Source organism: Buteo buteo, chromosome 8 (genome assembly GCF_964188355.1).
Source record: "Buteo buteo chromosome 8, bButBut1.hap1.1, whole genome shotgun sequence".
NCBI lineage: Eukaryota > Metazoa > Chordata > Aves > Accipitriformes > Accipitridae > Buteo > Buteo buteo.
The window spans coordinates 39,242,410-39,269,999 of record NC_134178.1 but is presented as its reverse complement, the minus strand read 5'-3'; the positions used below and the strand labels follow the sequence as shown (position 1 = coordinate 39,269,999).

The 27,590-nt window shown below is 39.0% G+C and overlaps 2 protein-coding genes across 8 annotated transcripts in view; one reads left to right on the top strand and one right to left on the bottom strand.

Moving 5' to 3' along the window:
* The window catches only part of FILIP1L (filamin A interacting protein 1 like), a 212,393-nt gene that overhangs the window by 129,747 nt on the left and 55,056 nt on the right, over nt 1-27,590 (top strand). For all 7 annotated transcript variants that reach the window (XM_075034236.1, XM_075034234.1, XM_075034239.1 and 4 more), the window contains one exon: nt 3,701-3,879. In XM_075034236.1, coding sequence (XP_074890337.1) covers nt 3,701-3,879 — 179 coding nt within the window. The remainder of the gene's footprint in view (nt 1-3,700; nt 3,880-27,590) is intronic.
* The window catches only part of CMSS1 (cms1 ribosomal small subunit homolog), a 244,960-nt gene that overhangs the window by 162,561 nt on the left and 54,809 nt on the right, over nt 1-27,590 (bottom strand). The window lies entirely within an intron of this gene.

The window sequence follows — 27,590 nt, the reverse complement described above, 5'->3', positions numbered from 1 at the left end:
CTTTGCTGGATACGTGGGAGTCAGCCACAAGATCTCACAGGGAAAATGCAAGAGTCAATTTTGCTCCCTGGGGAAGTGCCCTAATCTTGCAGAGGGACACAATAGAGCTTCCAAACAAACCACAAAGAAGTGCAGCAACCCAGTATCAGACTCTGCTCTGCTTGGTCCTTCAGGGAGGGAGAGGCATGCTGCACAAGAACAGACACAACTGTCACAAGGCCAAATGCTCATACCCATCATGCAGCTTACATGCAGATCTCAAGTGTCTGCATTAATTGTGATGCAAGATCTGCTGCCTCTCCAATTCTTTTCTCTATCACCCACCTGTACCAGGACACAGGCTCAGCATCTCTTCCCTTCTCCCCCCAAGTGGAATCTCAAGCTCTTGCTCTCCACCTTGTCCCCAGCCACAACAGCTTCACACCAGCTGCAAATGCTCGTGGTAGAACTGATTTGACAGCATTCTTGAAAAGAAAATCTAAATGCATCTTCTAATCTGAGCAACAGGAGAAAACTACAACATGAAAACAACTTTGATGCAGCAGCTTATTTACTTGTCTCTCTTACCCTTTCATGTAAGCAGGTCTCCCCAGGACACTACTGTTCTTTTACCCATTTTCAAACTCCTTGTTCCACTGACCTGCCTTGAATATACACCTCACCCATCCCAAATACCAGTTTGTATTCCAAACTGCTAATCTCAACACTGACAAAAGCACAACTGTGAAGTGAAAGGCACTGGCATTGATCATCAAGAACTGAAAAACAAAAACCTGGAATGACTACCTTTCTTCTTGCATACATGCTGCTTGGACTACTGCTTGAATTAACTTCTTCTAGCCATTCAACAAATACTCTAGAGCAAACAAAATATACTGAACCCATAAAACACTGCTGGCAGGTGCCACATTTTTCACATCCAACAATGCAGAAGCAGGACTATCTTTTATCTGGTTAATGTTGTTTGTGTTGACAACTAACCCTCATCTCCATCAGGCATTTATATGTTTGGAAACAGGAGTTATTTGATTTATGATCAGCTTGTAGCAAGAAATTTCAGTATTTTCTTATGATAGCAATTTACACACCCCAGCAGATTCTTACATGTACTTTTGAAGCTGTGGACCAATCCATACAAATGCATCACTTCACTTTCTTAATCCCATCCATGCAGACTGCCTGCCAAAAGAAATCAGTTCACACCTTTACCTTCTTCCCCACCTGACCTTGGACTGAGGGCTGAGATCAGCAAGCACTATCATGCAAGGCTTGGGCGCAGTTCATATCAATTTAAGCAAGACAGGGCCATAGTTGCAAGCAGCACTGCATCAGAGGCAGGTTGCTTTCTGAGAACAGCATATAGTCACCTGACAGCATGACCTTTAAAAAGGCAAAGATCAGGAACCCAGGTGATGGTGCCTCATGCATCTGTGCAATAGCTGTTCCAAAAAACCCTCTAAAATCTTGGTGGGGGAGGAAGGTTGGTCAACCACGCTGAAAATTCTCTCTCTCTTTCTGGTAAGCTAGTATCTGAACAAAAGATTTCAAATTCTGAAATTTCCACTTCTGCTAGAAGAAGGGAGACTGTGGAGAAATTAGAAAATGGCCAGTTTTCTTCAACCTGACCTTTTTAGGCAATTCAGTTGTCAACCTCTGTACAAGACATAGAAAACACAGTCAGGAGATGACTGTATAAGGTGGCACTTGCTTACTGAGAAAAATTCCATATGCAAGGGTTTAGGTAAGAAATGCTTTCCCAAAGGAGGTCCTACTTCAGGATCATGATTCCAGAAAGCATTGACCTTGCTGGTATAAAAGCACGCAAATTATGAGTGAACAAGACAAAAAAACCCCTTAACATTCTGCTGTAAGAAGAGCATGACAAAACAGCCAAAAAGGACACTCAGGTTTCTTTACATTTTTTGATCACGCATGAAATGAGCTTAGCGATGTCACAACAGAAAAGACACTCTAATGTCGTAAGCAGAAAGAACAGGCAATTTTCAAAATGGTCTGCATTTCTGTTGGAGTATTTTGGACTCAAACTATCTTCAAAGTCTTGTCAATGGTTCCTTTTTCCTTATTCGTAGCAGTGTCACCAAAAAAGTTAGCAATTATTTAGGAGAAACATAAGAGAATATATAAAGCTTAAAAAGAAGCTGAGGTAAGCAGAGGGAGACTCGGAAGCCCATATAGAAATTGAGGTTCTCACTCATTCAAGAAACTCATGTTTAGGCATTCCAGCTCTTCCTGTCATTGCTCCTATTGGCCAAGCTGTGAATAAACATGAGGAAAAGACAATTAATCATACTCCTTGGAATTAAATTGTCCAAAATAAGCAGTGGCCCTTAGAATCTGAAGCCCCAGTGTTTCTTGTGGCACATGGAATTCCTTGTGGGGGAAACATCAGAGAACCAGAACCAGCCTTGCTTCCCACACCGCCCATTTGTGAATTGTTTCCTATTAATAGAATGAAGCACTGCAAAGCAGCTTGACCTACTAGAATAGACTGTGGTTAAAAGGAGGCACTGGGCCTTGAGCTCAAAAATTTCTCTTTTCCAAAAAGGATACGAGGACTCCTGTGTTGGCCTGATGAGGGAGGCAGTCTCCACAGAGGAAGGGGAACGAGCAGGGAACAAAGACTCTCACAAATACAGACTCTTCCCAGGTCTTTAGATGGCCTCCAGTGATCTTTCCTCAAACTTCAGCTAGATCAATAAAGCCTAAGGAAGAAAACCCCCTCTTGTTTCATACACACACTTGCATAACTCGGTCACATACTGAATTCAAAAGTCTTAAGAGAATCCTCAGAATGATAGTTTTCACTCGGTTTCTGGAAATCATTTTGTTTAACAGCATAACTCCAGTGAACAGTTATGCCAATACCTCTGTGGTTTACAAAAACTAAAAATTATTACCAAAACCTAAAATAGATTATTCAAATACCACTATACAATAATATTTAGAAGCTCAGCAGAAATACCTGGGGAAGGGGAGGGAATTTGATCCTCAAAGTGTGCTATAAAGGTCCTATCAGCAAGGCAAACCCCTTTACATGTGAAATTTGAGGAACAAAACGGGAAATGCCACCATTAAATAAAAATACTTTCAACTATTTCAAAATTTAGCACTTATTCCAGAAACCCAGAGCCATGGTCAGAGTAAGCACAGGAGACAGGACTGTTTTCCACTCCTGCTTCTATCACACGTCTACTGTGAAACCAGAGGAAAACTGCTTTTTGATCTACCTGTCCACCTTACAAAGACAATTCAATGCTCTTATTTCCTACGGAGGTACAAATGAGGCAGCTATTTCTATTCAACCTACAGTCAGTTGTCTACTGTATGAAGCAGAGGCTTCTTCTGCCAAGACATCTGGTTCTCTACCACAATGATCAATGAGAAAAGCACAGCCCTGGGAACAGTAACTGTTAATTAGTAGCTGTTGAGGATCAGTCATGGCAGGAGGAGGAACAGCAGGTGACTGAGGATCCTGCAAAACCGTACCTTATTTTTCTAATTTTTCAGAACTAGACTGACAGAACTAAATAACCCCTTCCAAACAGATACCAAAGGACCTGGCCATTAGGCTATTAAATGCATTTTATATTATTTAAGCCTCTCGTAAAATCTTTTATTAATGAAAGCCTGAGCAAGTAAGAATTTCAAAAGACATCAGGAGTTTTTGCTTTTTTTGTAGCTTGATAAAGTTGTAGAGAAACAGAAAGAAACTCACAGACGAATGCTGGAGCAACTTCTAATGGTAGAAAAATCACACAGACAGACACTGTATGAACTAGAGGAAGAGAAGAGGAAGCACAGCAAATACATGGAAAAAAGTGATGAGTTTACAAACTTACTGGAACAAGAATGTGAAAGGTAAGGTTACCTCTTGCCATAGTACTAAGAAATATCTACAGTTTAACATGTCTAAGCATCTGTCTGCTTTCTTATTCTGCATCCACTAAAAATCAGTGCATTTGCAGAGTTGTATTTTGAGAGTTCAGCTGTGAAAACATAACTAATTACTCCTAAATAACAGTAATGTCTACATATCCATCAGCAGGTAAGGTAGGTCAAATGGTTGGCATATTCTTCAGCACTGTTGCAGGATGACAGGTATGTTAGACTACAGAGAATACAAAGAGAAATGCAAATGTGTAAAGTTATAACCAACATGAAGTAGGCAACCTTTCAGCATGTTTAGATGTTCAGTGTACACTATAGTATGTAAGTAACAGAATATGAAATCAGGCATGCAGCCTTTGATGGCAGAAGAAAAAGACATGAGGAAAAGTAGAAGGTGTTTGGACAGACCACAGAGAGAGGAAGCAAAGGCAGAGGATAATTTACAGAAAGCTTGAAAATAAGAATGCCATGAAGTTCTCATACCAGGATTGGCATAAAAACCATAAATCCAACTTTATTTTTAAGTATAACCTAAAAGCACCACAGCTTGTTTAAGCACAGTGTGAGGGTTTCATTACCAATTCTCAGAAGGATTAAGAAGAATTTAATGTCACTTACTGTCTTTAAAAAAGCCACTTTAAACTGTGGCTTCTCTGAATCTGCACTAAAACTGAATACATCTTAAGGAAAAAAAAATAATGTATATATTGAAGAACATTTCCTATTCCCTGGATAGCTACTCAAGAAGATAGGAGAATATTGTCTCTGTTTCCTTTCACTTAGGAACAGCTTCCAGATGGAAATGTTTGGGTGTGAGAACGTCAAGCTTATTCTAAACTCAGATTACGCATAGATAATTCTTCCTCTGCTTCGCCTGTGTAACATCATGTTCCACATATTTTGGCAGCGTTCACCCTCCACACTACACCTCTCTCCTGCAGGTCTATCGAAGATAGCACATATGCTTCCCACCAAGTACACAGCCATATTTATGGTTTGCAATTAAAGAGGCTGGGGAAAAAAAACTTCTGCTTCTCAGAAAAATATACACAGATGCAGGCAAGCACAGGCATACACAGAAAAGCACATACAGAGTCCCCCCACAAGGCACAGAAGTGACTTTTTTCTCTAAGAACTGTTTTTGTGAAACAGCATCATATCAGGAACTAAAACCTGAGCTGAATTGAAGTTTTCATCTCTGCTGTCTTTTTCTCAAAAACTGAGACACACATCTCTTGCAGACAGAGCTAAACAACTACAGTTGCTAAAAGTGGCAAAATGTTACATCAGACACGTGCTCACACAGCGTGAAAAGCTGCATAGAAGGAAAGACTAAGCATCAGAGTCCTTGTATTTTTTTTTTTCTGGTGAAAACAGGGTAGACATGGGATTAAAACTCTCTTCCCTGCCCCTCCTCCATATTGCCCCCAAGAAGACTATAAAACTTTTACCACTATTATCTGCAACATTTAGTCTATCTGCCTGGGAAAAGGGGGGCAGGGGAAATACTGAGGTACCTAATGAGACCTTAGAGAATGTAATAATACATTTCAGATTAAGTCTCAATTTTTGTATTTTCTTTGGAGGACGTATTTTATGTGGAAAACCTTAAGGGGGTGTGATGTCACATGTTGAGCCGATTCCAAAATGTTTGCCAAGTAATGTCGCCATCAAGATCTCTGCGCAATTGCCTGCCATAACTAAAAAAAAAAACAAAAACAAAAAACCACACCCCCAAAAAAACCCCAAAACCCACAACCAAAAAAACCACTCAGCAAGTTAAGGCACAGCTCTTTCTACATTAGCCTGCCTGACCTGACATTCAGAATACACACCCATAGGCAGCGAAGTGACCTTCTCTTCCATTTCAAAAACCTTAGTCCAATTTAAATTTTCTCAGGATGTGAGTTTTGCATTTGGATTACGAACCAATAGAACTCTACGAAAAGTTTCATACATAAAGTGATAACAAATTAATTTTTGCTTCCCCCCTAATTCAATTTAAAAAAAAATAATCAGAAAAGCAGTAAGTATTAATCAATGAACTTTCTTCTTTTTTCAGGCAGAAGCAGTATTCTAAGTGTGGAGGGGTATATAGCATTCCTCACGGTATTTCAGTTTCAAAGCAAAATCCTCCACTCAATTAGTCAAAAAAGTATCTTGCTTTTATCAAAGAACAAGGCTACAGTATATGCTAAAGTTACCTTGAAGAGTATAGAATGCATGCAAGCAAAACAAGGTACATGAATAATATGTGATTATGTGATCAAAATGAAAAAAAAACTTAGATGTTATGGGGCAGTGATGCTGAAGCACTGAAAACTACTCTTGATAGCAAGAATACACAAACTATCAGTCACATCCAACTCATATATGACTCTGAATATATTTTCAAATAATGTGGAGAGAAAGCATTTCCTCTTTCTTACATAGGTCCGCAGGAAGAACAGAACTGAAGAATTCTTAACTGAAAATTTTACTGATGAACTAATTTATCAGATGATCAAGTTTTACAAAAACTAGGCAAGCCTCCACCTCTAGTGCCTTTCTACTGCCTTACTCCCCCCATACATGACATTTCTCACTAACAGAGTTAAAAAACCATGTCCAGATCAAGCAAAATATTAGCAGTCTTCACTGACTCGGTAAAAACTCTTCACCTTAATCATTAAAGAATCCTTGTGACTTCATAGCAAGGCAACAAGACTTAAGTTTGGCCTCAGCAATTGTACATTGTCGGATTTGGGAGTTTAACTTTATGACAGGACTAGTGACAGCTTTCTAGATATGAGAACTGGATTAGCATTTAAGGTTAACCCTTTAGGCATTTTAAAGCATTCTTCTTGTTGCCAGCCAAAACTAATCCTCCATAGTCTTGCTGTAGTTTAGAGACAAAGATTGCTCTTACAAACTGAAAAGAGTCTTAATACTTGGCAACAGACATTTACCAGTAAAAGAATGAAAAAAATCACACTACTACCATTACATTTATTCCTCTTCGGTCATACGTACTTTTAAAGCATGGAGCCACTGACAAACGCCTATCAGATAAGGAACAGTTTTGCGGAGAAAAGAAGGCCAATGGGCAACGCCTGCATAGGTCTTTCCCGCATTTCAACATGAATTGTACTCTGTATGTGTGCAGATCAGACAGGAACACAAAGACAAACTACACGTGCATGGTAGTGCACTAGACCAAGTCTACCAGAGTCTAGAGAGGAAAATTTTGTTGTATTGCAGGAGCCTAAAGAAATAGCAGCACCCAAACTCACAGTACAAAAAACTCCAGAAGCTAGATACACAGACTATGCTACTGAAGAACCATAGCATAAAAGCCACTGAACTTGTTTCGAAGCTCTTGCATTTCATGGGCCTAGGGGATGGAGGACAGAATTAAAGAATAGGAAGAATACTTACTTTAGATTCAAATGCAGATTCCATCATATCTTCCCTGAGGATGTACCCATTTGTCCAAATATATTTATCCACATTCCATATTTTTGCAGTACAATTAAATAATAAGAACTATTTTAGAAAACATTTTACAAAGCTAAAATATGAAACGAGAAGGTTTTCCACATATGCGTGTTCCCAGTTTGAAAACACATGTCATATGCATGCAGGTATTTACGCATTTACATATTACTCTCCACTCCCCCCCCCCCCCAAAAAAAAAAGAAACTAAAGAGTAAAATAGGAAAATGATTAGCATTTACACAGCCCTTTTCCTCTGCAAATCTCAAGGAATTTTAAATAGTATGTAAGCACAGTTATTGCCCATCTTCTGAATACTGAAAGGAAATGAAGGTATGAGTGGAAGAAACCAGTCACAAGTACCCAAGGGTTAAACTGGAGGAAAGGAAGAAATCTCCTAATGTGTAGGTGTGTCCCATCTTCAAACCTTCTATACAGTGTATAGACTTTCAACTGTACAAAGGGTAAAGCTTTATTATGAAGATACACTGGTTAAATAAGTGAATGTTGTTCAACAGGACAGGAAAAAAAAGCAGTTTTCAAATAAACAATATAAACATTTTTAAAGGCAGTTATGATAAATGTTGCTCACAGGAATTCAAATTTCAGCACAAAACTTCGCAGGTCGGTATAGCAGCAATTAGTAAGTTTAAGGATCATCTGCTAAGATGAGGGGTTTTTTTCTATAGGGAGGAAAGCCATCATAAGTTTTTGTTTTAGCTCTGAATTCACACTCACAAAGGTCATATACAGAACCTAGTCCAAAGAAAAAGAAACACAATTGTTTACACATAAGACAATCCTAACATTTCCTAAAACGAAACTTGTTCCTTATGCTTTAAGCAAGTGAAAAAACCTAAGCCAGCCACCAAACTCTATTCTACTGTATCAGACATTTCTTCTTAAAACATCAAGAGCATTTTCAGCATTAAGTTATTATTATACCCATCTGAGGAGTCAGCATTCACCAACCATAAAAAAATGGAACCTAACCTGCAAAAGTCTCTCAACTGTAGTCTTTCTCACCTAACATACCACCACAAAACACTGTGCTTGTTGCTCCAACTGCTGCCCTCCTCAAGGTCAGTCAGTTCATATGACAACCTGTTGAGTGATATAGGTTAGAAGGGACCTCCAGAGATCTCCAGCACAACCTACTAAGTGCAGGGCTAACTTCACAGTCAGATCAGGTTGCTCAGACCTTTGTCAAGCTGACTACTGAAACCCCCAAGGGACAGCGATTCTGCTGGCTGCCTGGGCTCCTGATGCAGTCTTTGCCGTCCTCACCAGGACACCCTTTCCCTCAGTTTCATTGTAGGCACCATTCAGGTCTGGCTTCTGCCCCATGTTCAACTGAAACCGCTCTCATCAAAGGCTCGATAACTTCCCTTCTGGCAAACCTCTGAACCTAATCCATCTTCACCATCTCTGATCTTTTGGCTGCCTTAGACACAAATGAGCCTTCAGCACTTCCTTGCTCTCTAAGTGCTTCCACAGTGTACTCTGAATTAGAAACTTCTCATTGTCCACCTGTGCTCTGTCCATAGGACCCCACAGGTCTTATTCTTTAGGTCTTTTTATCCTTTCACTCTCTGTGCTTCTCCTCACAGAAACTCAAAGCCAGCCATCATCTCTACGCTGATGACTCAAGTCTACTCCAACCACCACCACCAAAACAACAACAAACATCACTGTTCATGCGCAACCTGCCATCATCCCCAACTCCATGAAATCAGAAGGGAGCTCAGTCTTTTAACCCCCTGCCCTTGGTTTCATCCTTAAGATTCTTAATACCTCAGTTCTTAAAACTGGGGTAACAAAGTCATACTGCTTGTCACTCAGCCTGTCATACCTAGGCACATTTTCTACCTGAGCCTTTCTACATTTAAGTCTCACAAATTCTTTTTCATAGCACCGCCAAGAAAATAGAAAATAAAATAAAAACCAAAACAAACACACACTACCACCACCCCCCCCCAAATCGACACAAATAAACCAAGCACATCTTTCTGCCCATCCAAATAATGAAATCCTTTTCCAGGCCCCCACTTCAAAAATATTTTTTATCATTTCCACATTAGCTATTTCACCCCTCTATGTCTCCTCACTGTGTGCACTCTCATTACTGAGTTAAGGCTATGTGTTTTCTCTAGTGTACCTTTACAGTACACACTTACCCTCTTATGCAATGTTATTACACAGACTAAACATCACACTAAAAATGTACCCAAATTAAATAATATTATGTTATAATACTGCTCAGATATTGAGTAGGTAAGAAATGTGATTTAATAAAACTGAGCATTCTAGGTCAAGTGGTTTGTTGTTTTTTTTAAAGTGTCAGATGAAAGTAATTGCTACACACAGCAGGTCAAGTGAGCAACGCTTGAAAACTGGGACAGGGCATCAAGGAGAGAAGGAACTATCTCAGCTAAAAGGTGAAGCGTGTTAGTATGTTGTCAGCATAACATTGCTGTACTTTAATTCTGACACATTCACACATTGGAATAACAACATATTGCATATGCCCAGGTCTGGAAAATTTCATATTCTATAACAGTTGGTATAATTAATATTTGCTGTTTTTCTTAATGAAGCCAATCAAATATTATAAGAAGCAGGATCTTATCTCTATAGAAAGCTACAGTAAAAATAAACACTATCGACTTATTTATTCTACATGTGTTACCAGCAGTTTTTAATTTCATGCACACTGAACTATTGTTGTAGATTGCATTGTACTCAAATGCAATCATTTCCTTTAAGCTTTCTGGCAATGAGTTATATATATTACATATGCCTGAGACTATGTCTTGCAAGTTGTGAAATGGATGCCAGATCTCTGTACATTTGACCTTTTTCATGGGTATCTAGTGTTCTGTAGGTGAATAAGAGAGACCCACCACAAGCAAAACATTAGCATTTGTATTCTACATTACACCCCAATGGGACAGTCCCACTAATAATACCACTGAGGCACGAAGACAGACTCAAGGAAGTGATGTACACAGAATAATTACCTCATGCTTGTATGTGAAAAACTTTGTACCATTGCGCTAAATAACTTTCAACAGATGTTATGAAATCAAACCCTTGACAAATTCAAGGATTCAAAGATTTCTACAAGTTTCTGTGCACGATGAAAGGTTAAAATACTCTATCTTAAAGCAAATAAATTGATAGAATCCAGGTTACCAAAGGGATTAAAAAACCCCAAAACTGTTAAATAGTCACATTATGTCTATTCAAAACAAAGATTAAGGATAAATACAAATAGAAACAGGGCTTTCAACTTGGTGTTAACACAACTGAGAAATTCTCTAGATCCATGGTGCAATTCTAAATCACTCCACCTATTGTAACCAGCAAGCAGATGCAAGATCTAGTTGATAACCATTTCTCATGCAAATGCACTGACATTGGAGAAATGACACAGAGAAATGAGGTTCATATTTAATTTTTTTAAATTCTGAGCACATTAAGATGTCTGTTCACTGCTTCAGGCACACTGTCACGATTACCAACCGATACTATCATTGCACACTTTGAGGCTGGGGAGGACACAATGAAAAGCCTTAGCCAAACATCCTTTTCCTACGCCACTACCCTCTCTCCCCGCATGAGTGGGGAAAGCGATGGCCATTGCCATACGCCCTCCCTCCAAAAGGGCATAAATTCTCCTGAAATAGATGATCATGGAAAACCGCCCTGGTGGTAGCTCTAGTCAGCACTTTTAACCCTAGTGTCAGAGCTCAAAGGGAAAGATGATCTTTCTAAACTGGCAAGTCTCAGAATATTTATGGCTCTTGTAAATCAACACCAACTCCATATACTCTGTTTGGAACCTAACCAGTGACCAGCACTGACAACGAAGCACTGGCCAAATATGCTCATGGTGAGGCGCTGCCCTCAGTAATGGGGCACTTGCTCTAGTCACCAATTTACATTTCCAAATAAGACTGAGTGCACTGCTCCATGTGTGGCACAGCATAACTAGTCTAATCATAAGCAACAATAGAAGCGGATGACTGCAGCAAGACCTGTGACCAAAAAAAGACACGGTGCACTTCTGATTCATTGCAGGGTGGGGCTGTGAGAGAGGGAGAAATTGGCACAGGATTTTGTAACTGGAGTTTGAAAAGAAAACACACAACATCAGACAGAGAGAAAAATCTATAAATCATTCTCTGAGATAGAAAGTTTGACACTATCATAATTTTCCAGAACAAACCATTGCTATGGGAAAAGTTATATTCCTGTTCGAGTGTGGAGGAGGAGAAATCTCAATGAAGTTAAAATCTTTCTTGTGGCAGAAAAATTTAAGTGACTTATATGTGCTATAATTAGTTACGTATCTTAAGAACAGGCAAGAGAAAAATGGCCATGAGAACTGAGAATGCAGGTCACACACCAGTTTCCAAGACCTGTGGTCTAAACTCGTAACCAAGTTTCCCATGGCATATTATGAGCTTCAATGTGTTTATGCCCAGCTACAAAATCTCTAAGCATTATATACACATATGAAAGTAGCATGCATGGGAGACTGAAGCAGTTTAAGAAAAATGTCACAGCTTCAGTCTCTGTGCTAAGACAGTAATTTTAAACGGAGAGTAAAAAAGAAAATCAGTAGCACTACATCAATTAAGAACAGAGATTACTGGACAAAATTGTTAAAAAATAAACACCAAAATCTTCTTATGTGATAATTTTGATTTTCACATAAGTACTTTTTTTTTGTTGTTTCTTGAGCCTGAAATACACACTGTATAACCTTTCAGGAAAACACCACACACTTGCACAAGGTAACACATAACCTATTTAGTGTCTGAAGACCAAAAGTGTGAACACATTGAAAAAGTATGTTCAATATTTGAACCCTTCTGCTAAGAAGACTGGAAAAAAGCCAGAGAATATGTATAAATTCAGAAATAAACTAAAAGGTCAGGAGGGACATATGAACCATCGTTTCTAAAATTTCTGTTTCAGACTCCTATATGGGGGGGGGGGGGACACAGGACGGGTGCATGGCTCAGAGTAGGAAATGGGAGTAATAGGAAGTAGATACAAGAAAAACCATTAGATCATCTAGTCTCATCCCTGGCAACAGAGGGTTGTTCTCCAAACAATACTGTCGACAGCTTTGCTTCTCATTCAAAATACAGAAAGGTCTCAATCCCTGTAGAACTGTTCTATAAAAGTTGCATTGTTGTAAATAAAATTATACTTATCTATTCATTCAATAATTCATTCTCTTTAACAACTCAATACAGTCCTTCCTGATAGGACTGTTACTCTATTGAAAGATTTCTAGATACTTGGCTAAGACTGAAAAAGACCCCTAAGGCACCCATTTTGGTCACAGAGACAGACCCAGCTGAGATCCACAGCAGATAAAAGCCCAAGATGAGAGTTTCAGTGGGCTACAGCAAGGTCTGCTGCTTAAGGATGATTCCAAATAGAGAACTGCTCACTCCCCTTCTGCGGTAGGTCTCAACTGCACATGCCTTGGGATAAAAACCCAACTCAATGGCCCCTGCAAGGCACAATTTGAAGGAACTCCAAAGGCTGAGCAGGCAGAGAGACTTAACCGGTCCCTTCTCCCTCCCACAGAAAAGCTAGAGCTTCTACAGACATACTGACAACAGAAGGCCTAAGCACTAAAGGCTCTCGAACTATCACTTGATCATAAACAAGGTTAATTTTCAAGCAGAAAAAAAACCCCAAACCAACAGTTGTGATGGGGTCATTGTGATCAGGCTACTGAAAGGGGAGAGGGGAAGTACTTTGCCATAGGAAGGTTTTATTCCCCCCAAAACAGGAAATTGAAAGACCCAAAGGGACAATAACACTGAAAATACCCAGACAGGTAACTGATTTATGTCTGCCAAATTTGGCCTAGCATCAGTTACCTTCTCCCAGACTCTACCTTTGCCAGGAGTGTTGGAGAAGAAGAAAAACTCACTGAATCCTGAAACATGGTTGTTTTCAATTGTGCATATGAGCTTGACGAGATATACCTTGCACAGGTCTGCTTTCATTCTCTGCCCAAGATACGCCTAGCAGTTTCAGTGGAGACAGCATCAGATTATGGCACTGCAAAAGAAAAATCACTAAAATTGCTCTTTGGAACAATGCCTTATTTACTTCCTTGCCAATACCTTTCAAGTTACACATTTTGCTTGAAATTATAAGAGGTGATTAAAAACCTGTAACTTGAACAGAGCCCTTCACTTTTAAAAGCAGTGAGAGTCTTGTCTCTCATACACTACTGGGAAATTTCTTAGCCTCAGCACTTTGATTCATAGTATTCTCAAGTCACTGGGGAAAAACACATGCCCCACAGACATTATCAGGGTACAGCTAACAAAACTGTTTTTCTTGAACTATCCTTCCATTTCAGTCAATTGTAACTGTTACCATCTCACTTGTACTTCCTTACACACTATGCTAGCCTCCTTCCTCCTCATAACCTGGAAAAAAACCCTGAACAAAACCAGACAAATCTGTGGAAAAGGAAATAAAACCTAGCAGAAATGGAGACCATGCAGCCTCCTCCCCCTTCAAGTTGATTTGTATGCCAAGAATTTTAGGGTTATCAGAAAATTCTTAGCACTGTAAACCTTATTCTGACATATAAATTTATTACTACTACGATGACTTTTAGGAATGTTTGGATCCTACAATTTGCATTTAAGTCATCAGGAAATTGGGTCATCATTTATTCAAATGTTTAGACAAGATTTCACATGCTTCTCATTTGAAAATTTTATCTTGCATCCAACTGGAGAACTGAGAAGCAAGACACACTCCCTGAAATCCTAAAATTCTCCCCTTTTTTCAACAGTATTGCCAGCTAAACTCTGGATGTCTTTGCATTCTGTCAGACAGGAGAATGAGTCAGTCTGTCCCTAACTGGCCTTCTAAAAAGGAAATTGAGAAGTTTGATGACATATTTGGATAAACACACTCACTGGATGAAGTTACTTAACTTTTTATATCTTTAAGTCTGCTATAAACCTTCAAAATCCTTATAGACTAGATTTAAGTATAGCCAATAAAAACTATAGATTATAAATAAACTTAATGAAAACCACTATATTAAAACTCTAAGGACCTTGTAAACATGCTCATCAAAGTTTCACCATTGTAATACAGCACCACATCCAAAAATCCAAGTTATTAATTGCTAGTCATCTACAACTCCTATTGAAATATCAGCCCGATAGAGATCATCTTTGATTCAGAACCCAGTTTTCTGATGGTCTCTGAACACAATGTAACAGCCAACATTGTAGCTCTGACTGAAGAAGCAACAAATAAACCCAGAGTTTATACAGTTCAACTCCCCTGAAAAGACAATGAAGACTACTGTTATCATCTATATGCGCTTTAGGTCTCCCCGAGTGTAGTATTTGGCCTAGAAACATAAGATGATTGAAAAATACAGTACTGAACCTATAGAAGGGCACAAATACCAAGCTGACTTAGCTTCTTAAGCTCTCAGTTTACCAAAGGGTAAGGAAGTTTAAAATATCATTTTGGAAAGCATAATTTCTTGCAATAGTGAACATCCAACAGCACAGTGTGTAACTCAATATAGTTTTATTAAAGGAATGTACCTTACAGATTCAAGCTCCTGACCTCTATGAATTCCCATCTTCTTTAGCTCTGTATTGACTTCAGATGCAAACAAAGAAAAGAAGGCATTCCAATGCAAAGAAAGAAAAGAAGGCATTCCAAACAGAGCTTTTACTAGATTCATAAAATAAAAAATTTATTTCACATGAATTATACATCAGGCTGTTTTCCACACATGCTTATAAACAGTATCAAATTTTAAGATTGGTCTGGTCTAAATTTCTTGTCTGTAACCAGTCTTAAAATTAAGCTAATTTCATATAATTTCAGATTTCACTACCAACATTTCATTGAAGTGTCCAGTTTATCACTTACATATGTAAAGATCTGAGTCTCAAAACAGTATACACAATCTTGCCCTTGGGTATTCTGATTACTAAATGCAAAGATAGTGGTTTTATGATACCCAGGAGGCATCCAGAGCATTTCTTGGAGAAAACTGAGAAGGAGCTGTTCACGATAAAAATAACAACATATAAAGGAATTCACAAAGTGCTTGGAGACAAAATTAGCTTTTTAGCCACCTGACTACAAGACTGTCTCCATGGCTACATCTTTGAAATGATCCTAGTACCAAGCACAGGTTCAGGCAGCAAAGTACATTTCATTAAGTAGTTGAGAAAATGATGCAGGAAGAAAGGGTTCAGTTTTACTAGACTGTGGAAAGACTTTTGGAATATGCACAAACTTTACCTAAAATAAAACAAAAATAGGCTGCTGGTATTTAAGTTTAAGATTAAGATGAAGATCATTTAAACTTAGCAAGAAAGTTGGCAGGTGCAAAGGCATGCACAGGTCAGGATGACACATCAATTAGGGATGCAATCATTAAAACTCTGTATTCTTGGAAATAAAGCATTAAAGTAGTTCATGAAGTTTGACAGGAAATAGCAAAGGTCTGTCTAACCAAACAGTATTTCAACCAAGCAGAGTTTAAAAAAAAAAAAAAAAAAAAGAAAAGAAAAGGAAAAAAAAGACAGACAGCCAAAGAACAAGGGTACAAGGGCTCCTATATTAATGCAAATCCAAGAATCCGATAAAAACTACACTGTCTAGTATTAAATGTGGACATGGATAGAATGTGCTTCTCAGTGCGTGAGAAGAAAACATTCAGACGATTATGATTCTAATATTGATATAGTATTTAAATTAGAATGAGAGAACTAATTATGCTGATGTAGGAGCTGTACAGCTGTAACAAAAAAAAGGAAAGCAGAAAAGTGGAGAGAGTGAAATAAGATAAATGTATTTAACTCTGTAAAAGCATATCCAGACTTTCTGTAAGTTGAAGTTCATACATAAAGAGGTAGTCATATAAATGCTAGACTACTGACCATCAATCCAAAATAACGACACTTACCACATAGTGATGAAAGGTAGAAAGGGCAGAAATAGGGGGAATCTGCAGTTATTTTTACATGCTGGATAAACATCACACTAGAGTATAACAGAGAATAGCTATTTAAATACTTCAACTTTTTGTAAAGCATCTAATCATAAATTTCAATAGTAGAAGCAAGTTATGGCTTTCACTCCTGCTAGTCCACAGTGTAAATATTGAAAAGCCAGAGATGCATGAGGCACCACAGAAACAATTTAACAACACTGACAAAGCAGATCCCATGTAAATGTGTTATCAGCAAATCAAAAGCAACTAAAATACTCTCCCCAAAGCCAACTAAGCAATTTAACAACAGATTAGAATAAATTAAGTACAAAGACATCTTAAAAGGGAAAATATGTGCAAACAAAGATAACATACAAGAAATAGAAATGCTGGTATGTTAAAATCCATCCCTCCCAAAAGTGGGAAGTCTGCATTCTACTCAAAATGGAGAACATGGAATTGCTCTGGACATTATTCTCCTCTGAACACTGAGGCATAAAATTAATTTAGTTCATTTGCCACAATCTTAGTTCTGTTTCATTTGCATTTTTCCCTAACCAACAACACTGGATTCCACTGTTTGGGAAATCAAGAAGGTTTTCACATTAGACCCTCTTTATGGGGAAAGAGTCTGTGAAGCCACCTGAAGCTAAACTGATAATAGAAAAAGCTTTAGATCAAATTTGTACAACACAAAGCAACAAGCTTACTAGCACCTTACCAGGACTAAATGGTATTTAAGTGTTCTAAAAGAACTTGCATGGGAAACTGATGAACTGTTAGCTGGTGGGTCATTCCTCTCTTTGAAAAGCCAGAGAAATGGGAAGCAGCACTAGTTTTTAAACAAGAGATTCTACGAATAACTCAAGCAGAACTCAAGACCAATACATTTGATCCACCAACTAATTAGAAGAAACTATAGTAAAGAAGAGAACTGGCAGGTATCAGGCAAACACAAAATACTCCGGCCAGTTGAGAGGAACGCAGAATCATGTGCCAAGTCTGCTCTCCTTCCCCACCTGTCCTTAAACTGAGTAATGCTTTGCCCTTCTATCCTCCTGTTAATCCTGGTATCTGCAATGAAGCAAAACTAACTGAGCTCACAGTGGTTCATTTACCCCTTTCCCAGCATGAGTATGTTTTTCATGCACTTTGACGTGCATAAAAACAAAACTCAAGGGTCTGACTGGTTACTTAAAATTGTTTGAAATAGATGTTTATAAAAGACAATTTTTAACTGAGTTCCTTATGCCTGTGTGCCTATCCATCATCATCCCATTTTCTCATCTCTCAGCTAATTTCAAATGAAGTGCAAGAAAGAAGCAAAGACCTCTAAATTATGAAATGCCTACAGGGTTCTTGAAAAGAGATATCTTTTCGTGTCCAGGATATTAAGCAAGGGTCCAGTTTGACCCTGATAGAAGTACATTGCAGAAAAACTTTGTGTTTTTCCTAACAGGGGGAAAGCCTAGTAGCTTGCACATTATTGGACACTAAAAAAAAATCCAGCCATGAAACAAACTTCCATAATTCATTTTGTTTCACTATACAAACAGCTTTTTTCCACAGCAAATAACACTGCTTTTACAAACCTTATGGAAAGAGCTACCTATCCTTACTGCACCCAAATGAAGAAGTAAAATCAGAATGTTGATTTGCTGTTGCAAAAGCTGAATATTTGGATAGTTGTAGAACATCACAATCTTCACTTTTTCCTTCTCTTCTTTCTAAAAATCAAAGAATGAGATTATAGGAACCCATGCATAAGTGTCATGAAAATATCTATAATGAAATATTTAGTCAAATTTTCAAGAAAGAAGTACTAGCATGTGGGGTCATCATTTCAAAAGAGCTCAGGCATGCAGCCTTCAACCTCTTAGAGAATGCAGCCAGACTTCCCAATGCATTCAGGCATGCAGCAGCTCACAACAATAATGGGGAGAAGAATTAAGATGCTGAGGTCACTGGAACAGTTTGACTTTTAAATATTATTCCAATAAAGCAGAGCTCTCCTATTTCCAAGGAGAGAGGGAGAGGCTGTTTTTAAAAGAAAAATACTAAAAATATATTCAATTATAAAAAAAAAGCTGAAGAGAACATATCACAAGTCCTCTTCAGCTGAATCCACACAAAAAAATGTGATAAGGCAAAATGCATATGATGAATGAATGTTTAAGACACTGAAATATCTTCAAGAATTAGGATACAGAAGTACTTGGATCCCAATACTAGATGACATTGGGACCATGAATGCAGAAAAAAAAGTCCTGAACCATTTGAACACCATTCCACTTTCTCATAGCATCCAGACCTCTACCTTAGTTCTTTAAGAAACTTCTCCTCATGTTATCCTGTTTGTTCAGCAGTTATAATTCCTGTGGGAAAGGGAAAGCTGATGATCTGCTGTATAACACTGAAGAAGTTATTACACTTCCTTATTTAACACAAACACCTCACTTTCCTCAAGTGTAAAATGGAATGACAACACCACAACACCATAAGTTATTACTCGTGACAAGTCTTATTCACTGTCATTGCATTCAGGACAAATACATAAGACAAGAGAGTACATACTACCATGTGCTACAGTTCATAAAGTATATACTAAGCAGATATTCATATGAATGCATTGGTGGTTGCTTTTTTTTAAATAAGTTTATTCTATTTGATCCACCTGTCCTCAGATAACTTCAGTCCTTAGTATTAAAATAATTCAATTTCATTTCCTTTTTGGTTCTTGTCATCAGCTTTATAAAGAGAACTTATTTTTGCAGTATTTATGGCAAACCACAGATTTTTGGTTGCAGCCCCAAAAGAATCCTAAACTTCACTTTCTCTTCAGATAATGTTTTTGTTTCTCCATTTTTATACAAGGTGTCCAGAGTATCTTATAATAGGTATATTACTTCACCTTTTAGTAACCTTACTTAACATGGAGCAAATTTTGCCCTCCTAGCACTCATGTTCCCCTCTCAGCTTTCGACTGTAGCTGTAAACTATGTTCAGAAACAAAAGGTAAACTTTGTCGCATGTTTGACATTAAAGGCGTGATTCAGCTTATAGATGAAGATATCTAAAGTAAGTGCATTAGTACAGATGCCTCCATTGTGAGGCAGGCACCTAAGATTCAAGCGCTGTCCATGGAAATGTACTCATGACAGCTCCACTCAACTGACCGAAGATAGTGTCTTCACACGGACTAAAATCCCAGTCCAAAAGTGGTAACATGTAGATAACTCAGATAGGGCCACTACACCTTTCTGTAACCTCTCTTTGAATAGGCAATTTGAAAGATAAATCTCCGCTGGGCTGTTCCCTACATTTATTACACAATCATTTGCAACATGGTTTCTTGTACCTCTCCCTCATGTGCTGGTATTGACCACTGTCTCTGACCCCCAGCTTAATCATTTCACATCTGTTGCATCTGCCCATTCAGATTTCTTACCATTCTACTTCTGTTTACACAATCAGACTTCACATTTCAGTTGTCAAGGAGGAAAAAAACACCCTTTTGGAAGAAAATGAACTCGGCAAATGGGGAAAAAAAAAAAAGCAAAACCACCAAAAAAGAGCAAACAGCAAAATCCCAGAAATATCTGGAAATTACAGATCTTATAGAAGCCCACTAACTTCCATTCTGTACTCTGAGTTTGGAGCAAGTGGAACATGATGAGCAGATATGCAATGTATGGTGGAAGTTGTGTCAATTCTCACAAGGATACACTTGGTAGTAAAAGATAAAATGGTTAGGAAATTGGTGCTAAACCCGCACAGTTAAAAACAAAGAACTGTGAAAAAAGAAAAAAAGTTCTTAGATTACTGCTGTCTTTTCTCATTATTCAAGCTGGGATATCCCTATTTATCAGCAAAGGAAAGGAAAAATATGTAATGTGATTTTCATGGGAAGACGAAAAAATAGAATTAGTATTTGATTTTTAACTGTTTGGCTAAGTTCAGAGTTACAAAACATGTTTACATTAAGAACCTAAGCTTTGTTTGAGTGTTTACTTTATAAAAGCTCTGAGTTGAGAAGCTAGCAGAATAAACTGTGTATTATCATTGTCAGTGTAAATTACAGGTTTTGTTTGCCATAGCCCTCTGCAATGAGAAGCTGGCCGAGAGCCAAACAAAAGTGAATAATTCAAAACACTCAATCAGTTACATTCTGAGACATTTTGTTTAGTGTTTAATAAGCTCTCCAGGGATGGAGAAATTACTAAAGCACATTGTCTTGACATGAGCTGAAACAGTTCTCTCTCGTCACCACATTTTTGGGAATTTGACATTAATGTATTAGATGAACATAGGTCCGTATATATACATGCATATATGCATGCTCCTATTTTTGCACATATGTATATTGAGATACATTTTTGACAGTTTTGCACATCTGATGTTCTTTATTGCATTCTGTCTTTGAACTGAAATGTCCATATTCAGTAAAATTTCTATACACATTTATACATTCCCTCACCCATCTACTCTCTCTGCAGGACTTCTTGTTTTACATAGTAAGAGAGGACACAATCAAATGCATCATACACTATGGATCGCAAATGGAGAGTGAAGGCTGTTTGGGAACTGTTCTTTACTTTATCTCACATTATGGAGAAAGAGACCCTCTATTAACATAATAACATGGTAACTCCAAAACTAAAAGTATATAAAAAAGTTTGTGTTTCTTTCACTGATAATCAGGTTATGACACTCACTTTTACTAGAAGTTTCTGAGCCCAAGAATTTAGGAAATTCTGCTGAGACTTTAGATGCAAAACAAAGAGACTGAAATTGTTAACAGTTGTTTCTGAGGATTCAGTGGCAAGCAAAAAAAAAGAGAGGAAAACTATTATTTTGAGATCAAATGTATCTCCTCTCAGAAATCAAAATGCAACATTATCATAGAACAAATTATTCTGCCCCTGTTTTCCCTACAGTTTGGCTCCTATAATTTTGTTAGGCATCCTGTGTGAGTCATCGTCAAGAGTCCTGATATTATGCTAGAATAAGTGTCCTAACACAACAGTATGTAGGCTCTGATTTCAACACGTATCATTAAGTTTTATTTAGGACCAAAAGGGAGGTTGGGCCATTTCATATAAAGGCCTTTCAGAATAGACTGTGGCTGTTCACTGAATGTAGTTTCTTTAATTGTGTACCTTAAGAAATTCAAGACACCGCACAGGCTCTAAGGAGTGGACAAGACTGATGCTTCTCAGAATACAGCGTTTCATTGGTTGTGCGAAGGAAAGGTGCACAGGCTGGAGGGTTTGCCATAATGCATGATGTCTTACCGCACAGCTGTCCTTATCGTTTGAGACATGCCATTCATGCTTGTCCCACTCTAAAGTTGTACATACATATGTCACACAGGCAACATACGATTCTTTGAAATAGCGCCTGTTCAGCTGCAGCCCTACCTGTATCTCAGCCGCCAGCTCAAGAGGGCATGACAGGCCTCATGGCCTCCAACTACAACTTCTGTTGATGGTCTGAAATACAAGTCAGAGGCACCAAAGCTACCCTGCAGCCTCTAGCCAGCGTTTTCACAGGCTTTATCAACACCCTCCCCATCCTGGCAAGGACAGTTTTACTTAGCGCCTCACCAAAGTTGTGATCTTATCTAGAAGTCTGCATGAGGACTAAAAGGAGACTGTATCTGTATACATATACATGTACACACACACACTTTCACGCAGCCAGCTTGTGTTACTGATAGCATCATACTGCAAAGCTGTAAAGAATACTGAACCTAATTAGGATATTTGTTAATACATGATGAAAGTTACTTCCTAGGTATCCAATAACAACTTCTAAATAACTGTAAATGCCTTTGAACCATATTTAGGAGAAAGCAGGTTATGAAAAGGAGCCAGGAAGGCTTAAGGAGAGAGTAAATAAACAAGTTAAAGCCAAAACAATAGAAGAAACCATTCTACTAAGTTGGAGCAAAAGTGCCTCGCCTTTCAGAGTAGGCCAACAAAATCTACTATGAGGCTGTTTAAGGTCCAAACCCCAGTGTCTCCCTAACATCACAGGAAAGGTTGTACGACTACATGACATGACCAAAATGCTGGTGTTCCCTATAACACACGTGCCCTCCAACATGTAAGACATGGTCATTTCACAGAGGAGGACAGCAGAGAACGGGTTACAGATCAGCAGGACAATTCATAAAGCCCACACAGGACTCCTTACCTTAAGGAATGATAGTAAAAGAAAAAAAACCTGGTCAAGTGTTCTGGCAGGCCATGCCCAACCCCAATGGTCACAGACTGGCTCTCCTGATCTGAAATAAGGTTTTGGAGAAAGAAATTGGGAAGAGATATTTATCAACTGAAAGCCTCAAGTCATCCTTAAATGCACAAACTTGGGATGAGGTCTGGCACGGGGTTCCTTATAGACGGTGCCGTATGAAATACAGACCCTGCAAGTTCATAGTTTTATCTGTTGTTCTTATAAACTGTACTGGCAATACATTGCCTGGGAGGAAGAAACAGCTGAAGCTGTGAGAGTCAGGAGGCAAGGACGACTCCCTGCTGCTGTCGCACGCAGTTCCAGAATGCTTTCTGACACCAGCTTTTGTATGTACTATCCACTTCTTACCCCTCTCATAAAGAATGTAAGAAAGTTTGACGTGCTATTACTCATCAAAAATAGCATCTAGGAATCTGTTATGTGATTTTGCCATTCTTCTTCTTTTCCAATCAAACTAGATTACATTTGGCTAAGCTTTATGATTATAGATTGTCTTCTATTTGGCAGTGTCAACAAAAACCACAAAGGATTACATGCAGAAAAGGTCACGCTACACTCCCCACCACTGTCTTTTTTGCGCTGTGACACTTTGAACTGCCGCAAGTTATTAAAGTGAGTAAAAAATGGCATAGCTTGAAACCTTTATACTTTGGCTGTTTGATAAATAGGATTTATTACTGCAAGCGCAACAAATAAAATAAAATTTCACCTCCAAGGATATCCATCAAATAAGAAAAGCTACAGCCTCTATAAAATGAGTTGCACACAGCCATGTGTTGCATTTCCCTCTCAAAAACGGAAGTACATTTCACACCTCCTTTTTCATTTTCTTTAGTAACATTCTGAAAAGGCCAGAAAATCTCTACCTGGAAGTAGCAAAAAAATACTAGGAAATATTAAAGTGAATTTTAATAAACTTAGTTTAGACAATCTTTTTATTCTCTACTCCCAAGTCACTATGAAATGGCAATGGCTGTTGTTGGTGCCCTAAATACACATAAATAAATACGAAAAAATGAAATTAGGATGTTTTGGATTCCTGGAAGGGGAAGGGAGTAAAGGGAAAGGAGTTTGCAATGCCTATTGGGGGGGGGGGGGGGGGGGGGGGGGAATTCCTGATCTGGTGTCCATCATCTCAAAAGGTGAGTTTAGGTTTCAATTACTGTCATCTATTTACATTGTTGAAATATTTAACTCATTAGTCTACATGTAAACTATTTTTATACACTTTAATTTCTCCACACTAATCAGATAACATCCTAGGAGTTTACATCTTTTAAAAACATACAAACATTCTGCTTATAAGGAAATGGTATAAAATAGCATCAGAAGACATTCTAGACTTTAAAAAACTAATATTTACATAGGATGTCTAGTCTAATCACGTTGTATCCTCCTCTTAGGATATTTACAAACTTCAAATCATCATTTGCAATAAAGCCCAAAAACCATTAGATTCATTGCTTCTTTAGTTTATCCAGAGAGTTCTTCAGAGTATGCAATTCTTAATCATCTCTAGGCAAAATTTCAACATTGTGGTGGGTTGACCCTGGCTGGATGCCAGTTGCCCACAAAAGCCGTTCCATCATTCGCCCCTGCCTCAGCTGCACAGAAGAGAGAAAATATGACAAAGGGCTCGTGGGTCAAGATAAGGACAGGAGAGATCACTCACCAATTACCGTCATGGGCAAAACAGACTCAACTTGGGGAAAATTAACTTAATTTACTGCCAATCAGAGTAGGGTAATGAGAAATAAAACCAAATCTCAAAACACCTTCCCTCCACCCCTCCTTCTCGGGCACAACTTCACTCCCGGATTCTCTACCTAACCCCCACAGTGGCTCAGGGGGACGGGTAATGGGGTTTACAGTCAATTCACCACACGTTATCTCTGCTGCTTCATCCTCTTCAGGGGCAGGACTCATCACACTCTTCCTCTGCTCCAGCGTGAGGTCCCTCCCACAGGAGACAGTCCTCCACGAACTTCTCCAACGTGGGTCCTTCCCACGGGCTGCAGCTCTTCATGAACTGCTCCAGCATGGGTCCCTTCCACGGCGAGCAGTCCTTCAGGAGCACGCTGCTCCGGTGTGGGGTCCTCCACGGGCTGCAGGTGGATATCTGCTCCACCATGGCCCTGCCTGGGCTGCAGGGGGACAGCCTGCCTCACCATGGTCTTCCCCATGGGCTGCAGGGGAATCTCTGCTCCGGCACCTGGAGCACCTCCTCCCCCTCCTTCTTCACTGACCTTGGTGTCTGCAGGGTTGTTTCTCTTATATGTTCTCACTCCTCTCTCCAGCTGCCATTTCTGTGTGCTCTGCAACTGTTTCTCCTTCTTAAATATGTTATCACAGAGGTGCTACCACTATCACTGATTGGCTTGGCATTGGCCGGCGGCGGGTCCGTCTTAGAGCCGGCTGGTATTGGCTCTGTCGGACATAGGGGAAGCTTCCAGCACCTTCTTACAGAAGCCACCCCTATAAACCCCCTGCTATCAAAACCTTGCCACACAAACCCAATACAAATGTAGAAAAGAATCTACAACAGCAGCAGCAATCCGGGTAGGATTGGGAAGTAAACAAGAAAACTGATCCCCAAGACTCAGAGAAGAAATTCATCCCAGTAGAGTGAACCAATACAGCCTATATTCAATCCTGAAAAAACAACTCCAACGACACTGGACAAAACAATTTAAAGAATTCCACATTTTGAGGAAGCTTAAATCTACCCTTGTTAGAAGTCTCAGCTGAGAGAACATCCCATCTTCTCAGCATTAGAAAGGGCAGGCTGAAGCCAAACATGACTGTGATATCCAAACCAAAGTAAATTTATGACTCTCCTCAAAATAGTTCATACCCACTCCTGTATAACAGCACAGGTATGACACACAGCAGGCAGGTCAGCACTGATTAATCATGCCACTGTTTTAAAACCAGCTAACTTGGTGGTGGTCATCTTTACGATGTTAGATCTTTAGACCTCTTCCTGTGTCCTTTAGAAAGGTGCACGAAGTGAACCAAGAACAAGGTTCTGTTAAGGAACGTCGGGAGAGATGCATGAAGACATTGCTCCATTTCAAATACTGAGTGGCAAATTTAATGGGATTTCAGATCAGGAGGTCTGTAAGTGAAGAAGACAGCTACACTTCTGATCAATGCCCCACAATTCTAGTGCCGAGAAGTCAAAGGTAGACCAGGATCAAAAAGGGTTTCTCTCAATGCCCTGATGGCAAACCAGAGAAATACAAGTTAAATACAGGAAGAAGATACTAATTTTGTTAGCACCACTAGTTGAGTCTACAAATAAAGCAATCTGCTGAAAACTGAGCATCAGATAGATCTTAATTCAGAGCACAGAAAACAAGCAGCCGCACTCCCAACTCTTGTAAGAAATACCCAAACCAGATCCTGAATTAGTTTTAAGGAGAACACTTGGCCAAAACTTTCTCAAAAACTCTGCATTCACAAACTTGAACGTGAGCATCACTCCACTGATACTTGAACAGATTATCTACCTGAACTCTCTACAAATTAGGCAGAAATTGGGCACCTTTTCAGATTTTGGAGATACACACCTGCATGACACTTTTTTCAAAGCTCCAAAGACATATTTTAAGCAGCCAATAGCTCATATAAAAAAAAGCAACTGTTTTTAGGGCAAATAATTGCCAGGTCTCCTGGTAAGAACAAGCTCCTAAAGCTCAGCTGATCTAGAGAAGGATATGTCACTTTATTAGGAAAAGGTAAGACTCCTGGTGGCACAGATTTCAGCCTTCAACTGGGGAGGGATGGCAGCAGTGGGAGGCTCTCATCCAGCATTTGCTATATGGGGACTGAAGTAACATGGAGCAGTAGAGTTGCTGCTGGACATGAGAAAAGGAATGGAAAAAAGGATGAGTTCACTCATGCTGAAAAGGTTGTTAGCATTACACAAGAAATAACTACCCGTGCACGTGCACTCCATGCCCAGCAGGCAGCCTGCACATGTCTGTTTGAAATTTGCTCTTCTGCAGGATGGTTGCCAGTCACGGCCCACAGACATGCTGCAACCCTGTTGCTAAAAAGGCTGTACAAACCATTTGGACTTTCTCACACCATAAAAATGTCACATCTTGTGACTACAGTTTCATGGTGGTGGAATAGAATGACGTAAGAGCCATGCACTGACTCTCTTCCGCGATCTGACAGTGGATATTAGTTGATATGTTTTAACCAACATACTGAAGCAAAAAGCTGTACCTCAAACAGGACAAGTCCTCACAGCTTTTTATGCAGGTGTGATGGCCAGTTCAAGGAAAAACTCCAATCAGCTGAAGGGTTTATTGTATAAGATGTAGTTATCTCCTTAGCAGTTACTTGCTCCGAAACTGAAACTTGAACAGAATAGCAGAAGGACCCAATTTCTTTAAATGCACTGTACAAAACTGATTCATAATTAGGAAGCAGGGCCCCACAACAAGGATACAAGTCCTTGTCTCTTCTGACCTGCATCACTCTAGTCCACACATACTTAGTTACAGGATTCTGCATGCATGGAAGTGATTCCACCAAAGTCAACTTAATGAAAAAAAAAAAACCTACGGGACAACTGAATGCATTTATACTTAAGTAAAATAAGACATACAGAAGCTACCGAGTATATTTAATAATTTTCCTGAAACATCTTTAAAAACATCTCCTCCTTCCTCCAAAACAAGTAGTACATGATTAATTTTTGTTGTTTGAAAACAAAAAGAGTAAAAAACAGGTTCCCCATCACATACTTATAAAAAGGAAGAAAAAAAACCCCTAACCAACTCCCCAGATTTCTACAAATTCCAGATGCATTTTCCTGGCTTTTTGCTAACATGGGTGACAACCAGAATAACATAAATAGGTTTCCTTTCAAAACATTTGTTTTCATTCCTTTTGCTGACAGTATTTGTGA